Raw genomic sequence first — 17,371 nt, forward strand, 5'->3', positions numbered from 1 at the left:
GGCCAGTGCCATTCTTTCCTTTGATGTGGTATGCATTGGTTCACCAGTTGTAATAAATCTATATTACAAAAAAGTAAACAAACAAGTGTAAGGAAAATTAGAAATGTTAAAATAAAAAGCAATAAAACAAGTGAGGTCATCTACACTTGCAGCTATACTAGTGGACATTTAATACTTACTTCAGTATATAACTGAAGTAGGAATTAAATGCGCACTAGTACAGTTTATACAGTACAGTTTACTAGTACACTAGTACAGTTTGCCTACAGTGTACTAGTACTAGTACTAGTAGTGTACTAGTACATTAGAATAGTTTTTTTTTTTTTTGAACTAGTACACTGACTTGTTTCATTTCGATGATCCCAATTCAAATGTGAAAATTCTACACATATTGCAATGGGTACAATACATACGTATTCTAAAATCCATAAAATTAAGAACCTACAGTGAAGACACATACTAACAACAAAGTTTGGATATCATCTTATCCACCTATTCACCACTCAAATCTAACTTCACACACATGTAATGTAACAACACATAGTAGCAAACATGGCACATGTGCACTTTTAAAATCCATGCGTGTGAGTAAAAATACATGCAGCTGCTAGGCTGCAACCCATGTGTACACGTCTGTGTGTGTGTGTAAGATAGCAACCCGCATGTAGCTACATGCACGTAGGCTGGCACAGCAGTGATGGATTGTCCAATGACCAATTTATAAGTGTGGTTAGTTAAACCATTTCTTACATTAGGCCAAGCAAAGTTAATTGTAAGTTTCTGGTCAGATCAATTCCCCAAAATTGACCAGGTGACCAGGCTTCTTTTTTTTGCAACTTTATACTACATTTGACATAGCAGTACATAGAATTATAGAGACAAACAAAGTTAATGTATAAAGCCTTATAAGAAAGAAAAGCGTGCTTACAAGACAAAAAAACTTAAACAGCTATAAACAACATAAATTATTGTATGGTGATGGTGTAATTCATTCAGCAAAAAATGACCAGGAAGGGAACCCGAAACATATAATTAACTTTTCATGGCCTTAGCTATGCATGTTTTTATACTGTAGGGTAATCCACTGGTACAATCATCTCACTGGAGCTGTGGAAGTAATAATCCGGATTTTGCAAAATACAATCATCTCTGGACTTTAACTGTACCTACAATTATATCATTTCACACTAGAACACGTTGCACTCAAGTGTTATGCAATCTTCATCATTGCTAAAAGTGTTGTCAGCAAGTGGTCAGCATGGTTATCACGTAATATGCTAATTTTAATTACTCTAAAATTTTTACAAACACTGCTGTACATAGACTCTATTCAGTTTGCACTTGGATATCCTAATACTGGTATATACTCCATAAGGTGAGTTGGCAGTCATCACAGGAACTGAGAAACTCTGAGGTGTCCTCATTTTCAAGTGTCCTGATTAACAGGCTCCACTGTACAGCTGTAACACTGAAAAGCGGTTCCATTAACCCTCGTAACTTAGCCTCAGCAATCTGAACACTTAGTAATGGTCCCAAAGTATGTTTTAGCATGTGAAAATAACGACACCTTAATAATCAGGACACTTTGATTGGTCACGAGGTGTCCTTAACACACAGGTTTCACTGTATTCTGTATTGTAATGGCTGTACACGTGCCACAGCATATGTGACCGGATTTGCGAAAAGGTACCTTTTCCACACATTTGACATACCGGCAAACAAAATGATGTAACACTTGACTCGTTATACTGATTAACTTGCTCTTAGTATCACAATGTAGCCAGATACTGTAGCTACATTCCGTGAAACTTTCAAGCAAATATTTGCTATGATTAAAAAGTTGTGAAGCTTTAAAGTTCAAAAAATGGGTCAAATTTTGTGTGTGGAAAAGGTACCTTTTTGTAATGGCTGTACATGTGCCACAGCATATGTGAATTACTATATGAGCAACGGCTGTTACCTGTGGTACAACAATATCCATGCTAGCATTTATGTGTAATTTAACAATACAGCTACAAGCTACTTATGAGCCATGGCTTGTGTTCTCTTGCTACATGTGTACTATACCTACTGTAAGTTGCTCAGAGTCATGTTTGTAAAGTAAACTATACAGACTGCACACATCATGTGTGTGGTGGTGCTGCCATGTGGCAGTGTTGCCTTCACATGTACAGTCGTGTGTACACAAAACCAAACTGCATGTATGAGTTGTGTTCACGCGTGTGGAGGCACATGTAACACATGCACACTGTGAAGTTAGATTTGAGTGGTACTGTAGTTTAACTATCATTGTTTTATGGTAGTACACTAAAGGAAACATTGAAGTGTTTGTTTACATTATGTCGGGAAGACTGATCTTTCTTCACTGGTTTCAACTTTATTTGTGGCAAAGACAGGGGATACAGAGAAACATTTATTAAGCAATGGATTCGTATGTTTATTGTAAATACAATGGTACAAGTTTCAACTTTGTATGTCACTGCAGTTGCAATTAGGTTTATTGATGTGCCTGTAATTTATATCTAATCCAAAACAGCCAAGCTGTAAAAAAAGAGTGCGGCCCCCAAAAAAGCTTTGGTGGAAAAGATGTGAAATCAAAGGTGGCAGCCAAGAAATGACTGTGATGGTAGGTTAATGGTAAAAATTTTAATAACGACAATTCAGGTGAATTTGTGCCAAGACCAAGCGGCACCAAGTTCACCTGAATTGTCGTTATTAAAATTTTTACCATTAACCTGCAATCACAGCCATTTCTTGGCCGCCACCTTGGATTTCACATCTTTTTTTACCATAGCTTTTTTGGGGGCTGCACTCTTTTTTTACAGCTTAGCTATTTTGGATTAGATATCACTTATTTTTGTATTTGTACACATAGGCTGGCTTTGGGGCTCTTTTAACCTATCTTTTTTATTTACCACAGAAAGAAGAAAAAGATTTAATCATAATCATAACCAAAAATTAAAGCAGATTTTTAATACTTTAACTCTTTTTGATTTTATCAGTAATATTATACAAATTACATATATTTATTACATGCAAATTATTTCCTACAAATTTCTCTGCTGGGTGACTTGAAATGTAGCTGAACTCTCTACAGGGTGGTTTCTTTGTAGCTGAACCCTCTACAAGGTAATTTCTTCTAGCTGATCTCTCTACAGGGTAACTTGTTTTTAGCTGATCTCTCTATGGGTGAATTGTTTCTAGCTGAATTCTCTCGGATGATCTGTTCGTAGTTGTACTCTCTACAGGGTGATTTGTTTGTAGCTGAAATCTCTACAGGTTTGCAGCTCAACCCTCTACAGGGTGATTTCTTTGTAGCTAAACTCTCTAAAGGTAACTTCTTCTAGCTGATGTCTCTACAGGGTGACTTGTTTCTAGCTGAACTATCTGCAGGGTGACATGTTTGTAGCTGAACTCTCTACAAAGTGATCCTTCTAGCTGATCTCTCTACAGGATGACTTGTTCTAACTGAACTCTCTGCAGGGTGATATGTGTAGCTGAACTCTCTACAGGGTGATTTATTTGCAGCTGAACTCTCTACATGGTGATTTCTTTGTACCTGAACTCTCTACAACGTGGCTTCTTCTAGCTTATCTCTCTACAGGGTGATGTATTTGTAGCTGAACTATCTACAGGATGACTTGTTTGTAGCTGAACTCTCTACAAGGTGATCCTTCTAGCTGATCTTCCTACAGGATGACTTATTTCTTGCTGAACTCTCTACAGGGTGATCTGTTCATAGCTGAACTCTCTACAGGGTGATATGTTTGCAGCTGAACTCTCTACATGATAGTTTCTTTGTAGCGGAACTCTCTATAAGGTGACTTCTTCTAGCTGATCTGATCTCTCTAAAGGGTGATATTTGTCTGTAGCTGAACTCTCTACAGGATGACATTTTCTAGCTGAACTCTCTACAGGGTGATCTGTTTGTAGCTGAACTCTCTGCAGCATGATATGTTTGCAGCTGAACTCTCTACATGGTAGTTTCTTTTGTAGCTGAACTCTCTACAAGGTGACTTCTTTTAGCTGATCGCTCTTACTCTACAGGGTGATTTGTTTGTAACTGAACTGTCTACAGGGTGATCTGTTGGTAGCTGAACTCTCTACAAGGTGATTTGTTTGCAGCTGAACTCTCTACATGACGGTTTCTTTGTAGCTGAACTCTCCACAAGGTAATTTCTTCTAGCTGATCTCTCTACAGCAGGGGCGGACCCAGGAGCTGGCAAGGGGAGGGGCACAAACAGGCTAAGTTGTAGGTGAATGGAGAGAGCCAGATTCTGTAGTTCAGTGCTGCATTTTTGAAGCAGCAAATAATCACCTCTTAGTAGTGTCTCACTGTTGATTTGTCATTTTAGCCTTTTCAGATGGTTGTGAAGTCTTTATAGCTGTTTAAAAGGTTCTGAATGTCTTAAACAACAGCAAAATGATAATTATTTTTAGAGGCACTTAGTACGCACGAATGTGCTGGGTGCCAATTTCACAGCTAGTTTGACTTTGGTTTGCTTTGGTTTCAGGTGAATTTGTAATAATTGCTAGTAAAATGTGCATATTTTCACGAGTGTTTTATAAACTGACCTTGGTCTAACTTAAAGTTTAGTAGCTAGCTATTTTAATCTCCTCCACAAGGTGAGGGGGGGCATTTGCCCCAAATGCCCCATCCTGGATCTGCCATTGTACAGGGTGACTTATTTCTAGCTGATCTCTCTACAGGGTGATTTGTTTGTAGCTGAACTCTCCACAGGGTGATTTGCCTGCAGTTGAACTCTCTTCATGGTGATTTCTTTGTAGTTAAACTCTCTACTAGGTGACTTCTTCTAGCTGATTTCTCTACAGGGTGATTTGATTGTAGCTGAACTCCTCACAGAGTGATCTGTTCATAGCTGAACTCTCTACAGGGTGATTTTGTTGCAGCTGAACTCTCTACATGATGGTTTCTTTGTAGCTGAACTCTCTACAAGGTGACTTCTTCTAGCTGATTTCTCTACAGGGTGACTTGTTTCTACGTAGGTGAACTCTCTACAGGGTGACTTACCTGTAGCTGAATTGTCTATCAGATTAACTGTTTGTAGCTGAATTCTCTACAGGTTTATTTGTTTCAGCTGCTCTCTCTACATGACGGTTTTTTTTGTAGCTGACCTCTCTACAAGGTGACTTCTTCTAGCTGATTTCTCTACAGGGTGACTTGTTTGTAGCTGAACTCTCTCTACACGATGGTTTCTTTATAGCTGAACTCTCTACAAGGTGACTTCTTCTAGCTGATCTCTCTACAGAGTGAGTTGTTAGTAGCTGAACTCTCTACATGGTTTCTTTGTAACTGAACTCTCTACAAGGTGACTTCTTCTAGCTAATCTCTCTACAGGGTGATTTGTTTGTAGCTGAACTATCTGCAGGGTGATTTGTTTGTACCTGAACTCTCTACAAGGTACTGATCTCACTGCTGGATGGCTTGTTTCTAGCTGATCTCTCTACAAGGTGACTTGTTTCTAGCCGAACTCTCTATAGTGTGATCTGTTAAGTTTGTAGCTGGGCTCTCTCTTGTTTCTAGCTGACCTCTCTATAGAGATAATTTTAACTTTTAATTGTATAGTTGAACTCTTTATAGGGTGGTTTATTGATTGGATGCTGAACTCTCTACATGGTGACTTGTTTATGCTACAGAGTGACTTGTTTGTAGCTGAACTCTCTACAGAGTGACTTACTTGTAGCTGAACATTGTATAAAGTAACTGGTTTGTAGCTGATATCTATAGGGTAGCTAACTTATATAGATGAGCTCTCTACTGGGTAGTTCTTTGTAGCTGAACTCTCTACACGGTGACTTGTTTGTAGCTGAATTCTCTACAGAGCGACTTGTTGTAGCTGAACTCTCTATACGTGTTTATAGCTGAATTCTCTACATGTGTTTATAGCTGAATTCTCTTCAGTGTGACTTGTAATATTCTGAATCTCTACAGCAATATATTTGTAGCTGTACTCTCTACAGGGTGACCTGCTTTTAGCTGAATTGTCAATAAGATTAAATGGTTGTAGCTGAACTCCCTACAGAATAACTTGCAATGTAATAGAATTCTATAATGGAGTAAGTTATAAACATAGCTGAATGCTCTATTTGGCTAACTGTTGTATTAGAGTATCTCGATCTTGCATTTGCTACACGTAGTTGGCTTTTGAATCACAATTCATTGGTTTGTAATCCGATTCTTCTGTACTACTGCAAGGACTTTCTATGATGATTATTCCAGCTACACACCAATTTTCAGCTCATTGCTCTAAGTGGTTTGCATGGTAAGCATGAAAACTAATAGTTTTTTTATTCATAAAAGTTGATCGCGTAATTCAGACACAGGTAGGGTTTTGTGTCATATCTCGATGGCCTTTATCTCAGTTCCTTTCAAACCACATTAAGGCACTCCTACGTTAGCTACTCCATCTACATAGCAATTTTTATCTCATTCCTTCAAGAGGTTTACCCTGTGGGCTTGACAGACCTTCGACCTTATTTTACGCGAATAATCAGTCATAACTCTATCGGATTCCTACCAAACTTGGTACTGAGATCTGCTGTAATGAGCTCTTTAAGTGTGTCAAATTTCAGCCTGATTGGAGCACGCATTCGTGTTTTATGGCGGATTTTGCGAAGTGTGCAAAAAGAAGTAGAAGAAAAGCATAAGAAAAAAAACTAAACTATGGACGCTTGTATCTCGGAAATGTCAAGGGTGATTTTCTTCAAATCTGGTATGTAGACTTCTCTACCTGGCCGGCACCTCTGTAGCAAATTTGGTTCAAATCGTATAAAGGATCACAGAGCTACATAGGTGTGAAAATCGTGTTTTCTTTCTTCCTGTTAATATACTCACGGTGTGGCATGCCAGCTTCTTGGGCTGCACGACACAGTAACGTATGTCTTGAGTTCCTAAGAGTTACTGTACGAAATGATCATTCTGTTGTCACTAATTTGTAGTACTGTAACTCTAAAAGTTCTCAGCATATCAAGCAAAAAAAACAATCAAGATTTTAAAATAAAGAATTTAAAAATGTATAATCATGTCAGGTTTTTTCAGATCAGGTCACATATATCACAGTTTACCATATGTATCAGTTGTATGCCACAGCAAATGGTACTTTGATCTTCACCACAAGGTATGAGTATGGTACACACACACACACACACTCACACACACACACACACACACACACACACACACACACACACACACACACACACACACACACACAAACACACACACACACACATACACACACACATACCAGACCAAAGTGTAAGACTAATATTAGCACCAAACATTGAGTCATTTCTAACTCCACAATAGTAGGTTCCTTGATATGAGTCATTGAATATGGGAATAATCAAAGTTGCATTTATGACATAGGGTAAATCTTCTGTCTCTGTATAATTAAAAGGAACTTCTTTCTTATCTGGAGAATACCATCTGATTTTTTGATAGTTAATATTAAAACATTTACAATTGATCATCACATTTGATGTGCCATTGTTTATTCCACCATCAGCAGGAAGAATGGAAGGGCTCAGTGGAATAATAATGCAGTTTGGAGTTGTGGCATCCTCCCCTGTGTACAAATCAAAATACAAACAAGTAACAAATTTAACTGCACAGGTATGTAGCTACCATACCAAGGATAGAAGTTTATATTTTGTTCATTTGATAATATACTTTTCTTCTACAATTGACTACGTCTCTGCAATTGTTTGACTGCAACATAAGATTGTAGATAACCTCACCCTTCTCCATTTTCAAATTAAACAAGTGCTTCATACAAGATCAAGTTATCATGGACCACGGTAGTGGTTCATAATAGAGATCGCCTATGTTTCTTTTGTCAAAATCCTAATAGAACACACACCTAAAAATCACCTTAGAAAGCTCCCCCAACCACAAAAGAATCCTTAGAAGTTATTTAGATGAAGTATAGGTCTACTGGATAATATGAAGTCAAAAGGAACCAATAAAAGTATTCTTTTGAATACCGTATTTGCTTGATTAAATGCCGCGGCATTTATTATCTTAGTTCCAACAATCAATGACGCGACTATTCAAACTCAACCACCACTCGATACCCGTGAACAATGTTTAAGTCATTATTTTCACAATTGATTGTGGGACCACTCAAGTGTGGCGACTATTAAAGGAGCGGCATTTAATCAAGTAAATATGGTAACTGTAATATGCCATTTTGTTCATTATTTTCATAATACCCTAATAGAATGCACATTTTTCGAGCACTTCTACCCTAGAATATTCATTGTAAGGAAACTAAGGGAGCTGAACAGCTGACAATATCGGTTCAGTGGATGAGGGTTAAAGAGTCAGGTATGAAGGTCTGTGGTTAGAGTTTTATACACTTTAATGTTTTTGTGCACTTTCGCTTATTGGTGACTGTTCTATTACAGTACTTTGACCACAGCAATTTTACATAATGCTGATTTTCTATTTGTAACTCTGTAGCTCTCACTGCAATTTCCTTTAAATCACAAAAGGTTTGAAGTATGTATGGTGGTTAACCTATACACACAGCAATTTTCAAGCTATTCCCTGAAGGTGTAAAAAATATTAATGTTTAATTATAATTAATTAAACGAAAAAAATTTCCATAACTCCATGAATATTTAGCAAATTCAGACCTCACTTTTGGTGTGTCAATCCACTTCAATGGGTCCTTATGTATGCCAAATTTCACAGCAATAGAGTTGTGCATTTGTGTTTTAGCTATACTGATTTTTGTAAGGTAAGTGAAAAAAAGAAAATACTGCTGCTATTGTTCTGGCAGTCATGTCAAACAACAAAAAGGTACTGAAACAAACAAAAAAGAAACTGCATAAGTCTCGCAAATTGAACCCAAGACTCTATGGTGTAAGTTCAGAATGGTAACCACTATGCTTTGCCACTGCCAGCTGTCCACATAGTTTCTATCTTATAAATATGAGGCAAGAAGTAAGCTACATAGTAGAAGCTATAGAACCTACAGGGTAAAGAAGAAACTAATTTAACTCTAACACTAATTGTGAGGTTCGTCTGTTAAGCACAATATTATATCTCTCACTGTTTACATGAAGGGAAGTTTCAGGAGGCAAGCTAGGGTTGGCGAACTCCAAACCATATAGCTTTCCTCAAACTCACTCTGAAACTTTCCTTCATACAACTATAGTCGGTATGCATATGGTATACAACTATAGTCGGTACGCGTTCTGATTTATGAAGCTAGCAAATCATTGCTAACTAACATAATAGTAAGACACCAGTCAGTACTAAAAAGTATAGCTACAAAAATCCTTCAGTACTTACAAAACCACAAGCCTCAAGCTTTACTTTTAAAACAGGAATCTAATATCAAGACACATGGTAGTGTGTCGTGCGGCCCAAGAAGCTGGCGCGTAACACCCGTGAGTATATTGACAGGAAGAAAGAAAACGCAATTTTCGCACCTCCGTAGCTCTGTGCTGCCTTGATGAAACAAGACGATTTTTGCTGTGAACATGCCCTCCAACTGCAGCACTCCACATTCCAAATTTGAGCGAAATCGCTTCATGCGTTTCCGAGATATGCGACTTCAAAATTGGCTCAGTTTCTTCGGGGTTTTTTTCTTCTTATTTTCTTTTTCTTGTCGCACACTTACAAAAACTGCTATAAAACGCGAACGCCACATCTGATTGCTTTGAAATTTGGCACACAGAAGGGGGATATAAAGGCCAGTGTTGGGCAAGTTACTTTGTAAAAGTAACTAGTTACATATTACATATTACTTGCAACTGAACTATTTAGTTACAGTTACATATTACCAAGAGTCCATAATAAAGAAGAGAGTGTCTAACTTCAATATGACCTATCAAAAATGACCCCGTTTAGTAGCTCCGTATGTTATAGTTTATTCACGCATATCGCAGACGCGTTAAATAAGCATTATCGACACCTCACCTTCTAGCTCTTCAATACAGCCGCTTGAAGCCGCATTGAATCACGTGCGCTTTGCTGAATAGCATGGTTTTGATTGTGGGTTTCTCAAGTTGAAAGCGTGGCGTATGGAACATGGGGACACTCCTACTCGCTTGCAGTCTCGAAAGCGAATTTGTCGCCCGTCAAGGGAAGAGTCACTCCCAAAACAAACTTGCCACTCTTCGACTGAATCATCAACTGGTTGGTTATTTGACGAATGTGACCTGGCTTCAGACGATAGTTACTATGAAGAATGGGACACAGGTGAAACAGCATTGATGGAAGGAAATCACAGTGAGCCGTTGGTGATGCCAATTGAGCCAGAGGCAATGTCATCATCAAGTTTTGTTGCTGCTTATAATGATCAGCTTCTGTTATCTAGAGCACTTGATGAATCATCTGTACCTAGGTCAGCATCCCTACCTCCAGTGATTCCACCTGTAACTACTACGTGCATAGAGCAAAAAGAGTTTTTGCAAAGTATCATTGACAGCATAGCTGGTAAATTCCCAGAACTAGTGTTTACATTAAGATACAATGGCCTGGACAGCACCAACCCCGTGTTAGAAATATCACAGAGGGCGGTGTTTAATCACCCCCCACTTGGATTGACCCCTCGAGTGTGTGTTACCATTCAGAATAAGCACTACAAAGTTCATGTTATGATGAGACCATGGAGTGAAGGAGAGATAAAATCAATTAATGACGTAGAAGAGCTTTGTGATTTATTTTGCAGGAGATCTCTGTACAAATTCTGTCCTGGAATTGATCCTGTGCATTATGATAATCAGTACCACAAAACAATTCGATTTCATATCAAAAGTGTTCGGCAGTCAGAATTTCCATTTTCACGAGTAGATTCTGTGAATTGCAAACTCTGGTTTTTACCTGCATCAAACTGTAAGGTAGCAAAGAAAGATGCTAGTGAAATGAAATGTCCTCCTTGCAAATGTTTGGTCCATGACCTAAACCTCCAAAGAAAACGTACCCTGGAAGAAAGCCCAAGCAGAAGGATAAAAAGGCAATGTCCCTCTTCAAGAGCACGCCTGCAGTATATGTCACCTGCCAGCCAGCAAACACGTAAACGGTATGCTCAATATCAACGATCCAGTAACATTCGGAACTTACGAAGGCTAGAGGATAGTGAGGTTGTGCTCAGTGATGAACAGAATGTGGAGATGTGTGCAGTAATGGAAGCAACACAAGCTGAAGATTTGGATAAGCTGTACCAGGAAGGAGACCAGCATGGAGTAGGAAGTCTAATGAAGACATTGTGGTTGACAGATAAAGATCGCCAGCAAAAGCAGTTTTTCTCAGATCAGGAAAAGAATAGTAAGTGATATTTTTTTGTTTTGCATTACTTTTGTCTACTCTTTTCTTTCAGCTAACGGAGGCCGTGGGAACAGGTGGAACATGATTACTATCCGTATGGGTAAGTGAATTATTATACCGTATTATTGCTTTCACACTGTTTGTTCCTGTAGCCCTAGCTATTTATACTCGTAGCCCTGCAGCCTACAAAGCTCTGCAAAGTTTTGATATTTTAAAATTACCATCAAAATCCACCATGCAAGCATTCACTGGAGCTTTCATGCATGCTCCAGGAGCAAGTAACGTTTGCATCATTAAGCAAGTGGCCCAGTATGTTTTATTTAAAGAAGACTGTCGAAAGAATGGACGACAAGAGCCACAATCAGATGGAGCCTTGATATTTGATGAGGTCAAGGTGGCCTGTCAGTTAATGTGGAACTCCCGGAACCACCAACTAATGGGGTTGGCAATGACATCGAAGGACATGGCATCTTTGAACGATGTTTACCGCATTCTAAAAGATCCTGAAGCCAGCCAAACATCTTATATTCTACAATTTATTTGGAGAGACCTTACCAGCAGCTATGACATAGTGGGTCCTTACTATACATCTGCTGCCTCAGTGGAAGCCACTTTTGTAGTGGCTTGTTTGTTTGAAACCATCAAGCTTTTTCAACATCATGGTCTGAAGACAAGTTTGTTGGTCTGTGATGGAGGATCTGCAAATATTGCTACAATTAAAGCAAGTCATTACTGCCATGGGGCGTATTCGATCAAAGAGGATGGGAATGACAGATATGAGGTAGAGCCATGGATGATTAACCCTTTTAATCCTCCAAACAAGATTTTCTGGTTGATTTGTCCATCACACCAGGTAACTGTAATATGATGGTTGTGTTAAGTAATTGTTCTATTTCATAGTTGAAGAATATGGTCAATGCACTGTTTTCATCCAAGGAAGGAGGGACGAAACAGTTTAGATGGGGAGACTCTACAGAGTTTGGATGGAAAGTAGTCACAGACTTGTATGAGAGAGAGCTGCTACGGGTACACAATGGTCAGGCAAGAATGGTACCAAGATTGAGGGAGGCTCATTGTTTACGTGACTCATGGACAAAACTGAATGTATTGCCAGCTAAAATTATGCAGGTAAATTTGAGGTTGTATTTAAAAATAGAAATGTTATGTGACTTGTACAACCTTGTATTGTGTTTATGTACCACTTGTTTATACAGCAGGAGCAAGTCCTTGGTGAACTATTTTGGTACGTGAATCAGAATCCTCCACCAAACAATGCAGCAAAAGCGCAGGAGACTTTTGCCTACCTAGAAGCTTGCAGTTTCATTTTTGAACAGGGATTATTGTCCCACAATCAGATCAAAAGCTTAGATAGCAAGGTCCTTCAGAACATTACAAAGGGGTATGATTATTTTTCTGGATGGTTAACCTCTATCCTAAAGAAAGGTACTGCCATACTATGGTATTATATAGGTACTGAACCACATTGTACTTGTTATTAGATCCTCAATATCCTCATACATCATCTACCAAGCGGTCATTCCTCTCTTGGCAAAGTAAGTTTGTTTACCATAAACAATAACTGTACAAGTGTCAAGCTGTTTAGATTTAGCCGTATAATTATTTATATGACTGACAATCATTTGTACAATCTTGTTTAACAGCATGGGACCTACTACGAATCGATGTATATGGATTTCAAGCATTCTCCAAGTGGTTTCTATCAACGTATCCTACATACTTTATCTCTCCAATTCGCCTGTCAGGATCAGCTGTGGAAAGCTTGTTTAGCCAATACAAGTTTACTGCTGGTGGAAAATTGGACTCGGTGAATTATACTACTGCTCGAGCTGCTCACCTAATCAAGCAATGTGCTGCTACACATCACAGCGGTGTCAACTACAGGGATGAACAGCTAAGTCTAGTACAAATTCCTCTGGAGAAGAAGTCGTACAATAAAAAACCAGTGTAATTTTTTAATCACATTGTTTGTATAATAATGAATGAAAATTACTTCTTACAACAAAAAAATCATTGTAATTTTAAATCACATTGTTTGTTAAAAATCACTTCTTACTTCCTAGCTTAGTTTCTAATTTGGCATGATGAGCTAAAAGCGTAGGTCTTAAATTTATGTCAACTGTTGATGCCAAGCCTTTCTTTGTTGCCAGCTGTTGCTTTGTTGCTGACAAGAATTCTTGAATTCTTGTATTACAGATTTTCCTTGTAAATGTTTCAAATACATTCCTAATGGCATCTTCTGAATAGATCGTTATGTTTGGTGACTTTGAAGCCAGTATCTCTTTGAATGTATCGAAGAATTTTGTCTCTTCCTGAATTCTTTCATGTGTTATCTAGAAGGAAAACAGTTATTTAAATTGATCACAACAAAGAGTAAGCTAACCTTAATTAAATTGTCCCCTTCTTGGTGTAGCCAATCAAGATTCACAGTTTCTTTGACTGCAGTATCCACTTGTCTCAAAAATGATATAAATGTAGGATCAGGGGAGTACATGTATCCTTGGTCACGGTAGTTGAGGTAACTTGGCATACTGACTTTATCCTTGGAATTCATACAGTGCAAAATCGATATCTCCTGGGATAAGATATTCCTTTGATCATCTTTGCAATGCTTCATTTCTTTGTAATGAAGATGGAGCAAGTCTGATATAGCTGCACCACCAAAACGAAAATACACATCATCTCCATCAGCTACCTGTGTTGTACTTGTATTACTGGAACTTGTGGTACTGGAATTATTACTCTGAAAATGGTTAACATGACCCAGTAAGCAGTGGTACAATGCTGATGATATGGTCATCATCACGGGATTACTCACTGGGACAGGCACATCATTTTCTTCACAGAATCTTAGCCACATTGTTCGAGATTCGTCAATCTGATAACCAACTGGATCAAGTATATAGTCCAATTTCTAACATGGTGTGCTGGCTGGCTAATAAGAAGGCACTGCAGTACTTCTGCCACTGAAACTGGAAACGCAAAAAGGATTCAGGCCCCTTTTTACACTCTTTATACAGACCAACAAAACACAGTCGATGGCTCACGATTCTATCCTTAAGGGGCTGCTCTGTATCATGGAGCTTGACAGTGATTTTCTTCAACTTTTCAGAAAATAGCTGTTCATCAAATTTGACAAAACCTCACTTAGAAGTACAGAAAGATCAACTGACTCTAAAGATGCCAGCATCTCATTTCTCTCTCTCTGGTTCATTACTTTCGACTTTTTTTTCTTTGGTGGTGGTAAGCAGCTTTCTGGTGTCTGTGACGGCTCTTTATTGGCTGGAACTGCTCGTTTTCCTCGGCCCTTTCCTTTCTTCTCTGCAGTTGGTTTGGAGCCATCTCGCGTTCTAGAAAAGCTATAGTATAATTACGCGTCAATGTTCAGACTTTAGTTACTACCTGTTCTCCTTAGTCATCCCTCGTTTCTGCCTTACAGTAGCTGCTTCTAGCTCAAGTTCCAGCGGACATTCACTCTCGGAATTTCGGCTTACCACGCTACAAGAACGGGGCTTACGTTGAGAATTAAGCCTTATAACGCTTTAAAAACTTACCCCTTGTGAATCTTATCTTTACCTGCTGCTTTACTCCTGGTAGTTCTTTTCACACTGTCAGCAGTCGCCATGCCGCCTTGCTAGCTGTTAAAAGTATCGCACGTGACGGCGCAGATCGTTCAATTCATTAGGGCTCGCGCGTGGCAAATTAACGCTAATCAACAATTCTTTAAGGGAAGCCAATTCACCTTACTTTACTTAACGGGGTCATTTTTGATGGGTTATATTGAAGTTAGACACTCTCTTCTTTATTATTGATATTACTCATAAAATAAAGTAACTGTAATAATATTACATATTATATTACGTTGTATCCACAGCCTTATGCTGTCACGTGTGAAACTACCACTTTATCACGTGACATGATTGCGTTATTGGGCAATGTGCAAATCTTGGTTATAAGTAAGAAGCCGGTGAATAAGCTTCATTAAGTAGGCTTCGTTACTTCGTTGTGGCTAGGCGTTACTCAGAGGATAACTAACGAGATTAGTAACTTCGTTACTTGTAGCAATAACATTACGTAATATTAGACTCGTTACAGTAACTATATTACTTAGGTAACGCGTTACATATGTAAGTAAAGTAGCTTGAGTTATATTACCTGTTTTTATAGCGTATTTCGTTATATTACTTAGTTACCACAAAAGTAATAATATTACGTAACGTGTTACTTATGTAACGCGTTACTCCCAACACTGATAAAGGCGCATCTCGGTACTGGAATACGATAAACAAGCAAAGAGTTATGAGCAATTATTCACGAAAAATAACACCAATATGTTGTCACGCCTACAGGGTAAACCGCGTATGGGAAGAAGCTGAAAATCGGTGGGTGAATAGGTGAACTATTGAACCTCAAACCTTTTGTGGTTTGAAAGAAATCGAGCTAAAAAACAGGAAGATACAACGAAAAAACCAACAGTGTGTAACAATTACGCAATCGAGATTAGCTAATAAATAAAAAACGACTGCTTGCCACGCCTACCAGATAAACCGCTTGGGGTAAAGCTTTGAAAATCGTTGTACAGATGGAGCAATCATCTTAGAAAGGCTCATCAATGGTGTAGAAGAATCAGACTTAAAGCCACGGAGTTATAACACGAAATCCAACTTGGTGCAGCAAGTGCGAGATCGAGATACTCTAATAGAGCAGTCATCCTAATAGAGCAGTCATCCTAATAGAACAGTCACCCTGAAGAGAATTCAAGAGATCAGCTAGAAACAAGAAACTGGAATAGAGATCAGCTACACACGAGTCACCCTGTAGAGAGATCAGCTAGAAGAAGTTACCTTGTAGGGAGTTCATGCAACTATGGAAAGAGATAGTTCAGCTAGAAGAAATCACCTTGTAGAGTTCAGCTACAAAGAAACCACCATGTAGAGAGTTCAACTACAAACAAATCGCCCTGTGGAGAGATCAATAGAAGAAGTTACCTTGCAGAGAGTTCAGCTACAAAGAAACCATCATGTAGAGAGTTCAGCTACAAACAAATCTCCCTGTAGAGAGATCAGCTAGAAGAAGTTACCTTGTAGAGAGTTTGGTTACAAAGAAACCACCATGTAGTGAGCTCAGCTACAAACTAGTGCCTTTGTAGAGACATCAGCTAGAAGAAGTTACCTTGTAGAGAGTTCAGCTACAAAGAAACTATTCTTTAAAGAGCTCAGCTGCAAACAAATCACCTGTACAGAATTCAGCTACAAACAAATCACCCTGTAGAAAGATCAGCTAGAAAAAGTTACCTTGTAGAGAGTTCAGTTACAAAGAAACCACCATGTAGAGAATTCAACTACAAACTAGTGACCATGTAAAGACATCAGCTAGAAGAAGTTACCTTGTAGAGAGTTCAGCTACAAAGAAACCATTATTTAAAGAGCTCAGCTGCAAACAAATCACCTATACAGAATTCAGCTTCAAACAAATCACCCTGTAGAGAGATCAGCTAGAAGAAGTTATCTTGTAGATAGTTTAGCTACAAACAAATCACCCTGTAGAGAGATCAGCTAGAAGAAGTTAACTTGTAGAGAGTTCAGCTACAAAGAAACCATTATTTAGAGAGTTCAGCTTCAAACAAATCACCTGTAGAGAGTTCAGCTACAAACAAATCTCCCTGTAGAGAGATCAGCTAGAAGAAGTTACCTTGTAGAGAGTTCAGCTACAAACAAATCACCCTGTAGAAAGATCAGCTAGAAGAAGTCACCTTGTAGAAAGTTCAGTTACAAAGAAATCACCATGTAGAGAGTTCAGCTACAAATTAGTGACCTTGTAGAGACATCAGCTAGAAAAGTTACCTTGTAGTTCAGCTACAAAGAAACCATTCTTTAAAGAGCTCAGCTGCAAACAAATCATCTGTACAGAATTCAGCTACAAACAAATCACCCTGTAGAGAGGTCAGCTAGAAGAAATTACCTTGTAGATAGCTCAGCTACAAAGAAAATAGCTCAGCTACAAAGAAACTACCATGTAGAGAGTTCAGCTGCAAAGAAATCACCCTGTAGA

At 38.5% G+C, this 17,371-nt stretch overlaps 3 protein-coding genes across 3 annotated transcripts in view; 1 reads left to right on the forward strand and 2 right to left on the reverse strand.

The window, feature by feature from the left end:
• The window catches only part of LOC136255566 (uncharacterized), a 382,542-nt gene that overhangs the window by 269,654 nt on the left and 95,517 nt on the right, over positions 1–17,371 (reverse strand). The window contains exon 5 of the mRNA XM_066048359.1: positions 7,269–7,589. Coding sequence (XP_065904431.1) covers positions 7,269–7,589 — 321 coding nt within the window. The remainder of the gene's footprint in view (positions 1–7,268; positions 7,590–17,371) is intronic.
• LOC136256430 (uncharacterized) lies at positions 10,057–13,326 on the forward strand. Its single transcript, XM_066049385.1, has 7 exons — positions 10,057–11,302; positions 11,355–11,402; positions 11,455–12,155; positions 12,203–12,430; positions 12,517–12,745; positions 12,802–12,855; positions 12,964–13,326. Exons 1-7 carry the CDS (start codon positions 10,057–10,059, stop codon positions 13,269–13,271), a joined length of 2,814 nt encoding a protein of 937 aa, XP_065905457.1. The 3' UTR covers positions 13,272–13,326.
• Positions 14,230–15,073, reverse strand: LOC136256541 (uncharacterized). Its single transcript, XM_066049521.1, has 3 exons — positions 14,875–15,073; positions 14,723–14,818; positions 14,230–14,670 (listed from the first exon to the last, which is right to left on the reverse strand). Exons 1-3 carry the CDS (start codon positions 14,943–14,945, stop codon positions 14,421–14,423), a joined length of 417 nt encoding a protein of 138 aa, XP_065905593.1. The 5' UTR covers positions 14,946–15,073; the 3' UTR covers positions 14,230–14,420.

The sequence above is a fragment of the Dysidea avara genome, chromosome 5 (assembly GCF_963678975.1).
Source record: "Dysidea avara chromosome 5, odDysAvar1.4, whole genome shotgun sequence".
NCBI classification, from domain to species: domain Eukaryota; kingdom Metazoa; phylum Porifera; class Demospongiae; order Dictyoceratida; family Dysideidae; genus Dysidea; species Dysidea avara.

What these genes read in the sequence shown, in the direction of transcription:
- LOC136256541 (XM_066049521.1), bottom strand. Translation starts at nt 14,945, where the DNA reads ATGGCGACTGCTGACAGTGTGAAAAGAACTACCAGGAGTAAAGCAGCA. An exon ending in AAAGATAAGATTCACAAGGG is followed by an intron (nt 14,819 to 14,874) that starts GTAAGTTTTTAA and finishes CCGTTCTTGTAG; the next exon opens with CGTGGTAAGCCGAAATTCCG. An exon ending in GGGATGACTAAGGAGAACAG is followed by an intron (nt 14,671 to 14,722) that starts GTAGTAACTAAA and finishes TAGCTTTTCTAG; the next exon opens with AACGCGAGATGGCTCCAAAC.
- LOC136256430 (XM_066049385.1), top strand. Translation starts at nt 10,057, where the DNA reads ATGGAACATGGGGACACTCCTACTCGCTTGCAGTCTCGAAAGCGAATT. An exon ending in CATGATTACTATCCGTATGG is followed by an intron (nt 11,403 to 11,454) that starts GTAAGTGAATTA and finishes TTGTTCCTGTAG; the next exon opens with CCCTAGCTATTTATACTCGT. An exon ending in TGATTTGTCCATCACACCAG is followed by an intron (nt 12,156 to 12,202) that starts GTAACTGTAATA and finishes TCTATTTCATAG; the next exon opens with TTGAAGAATATGGTCAATGC.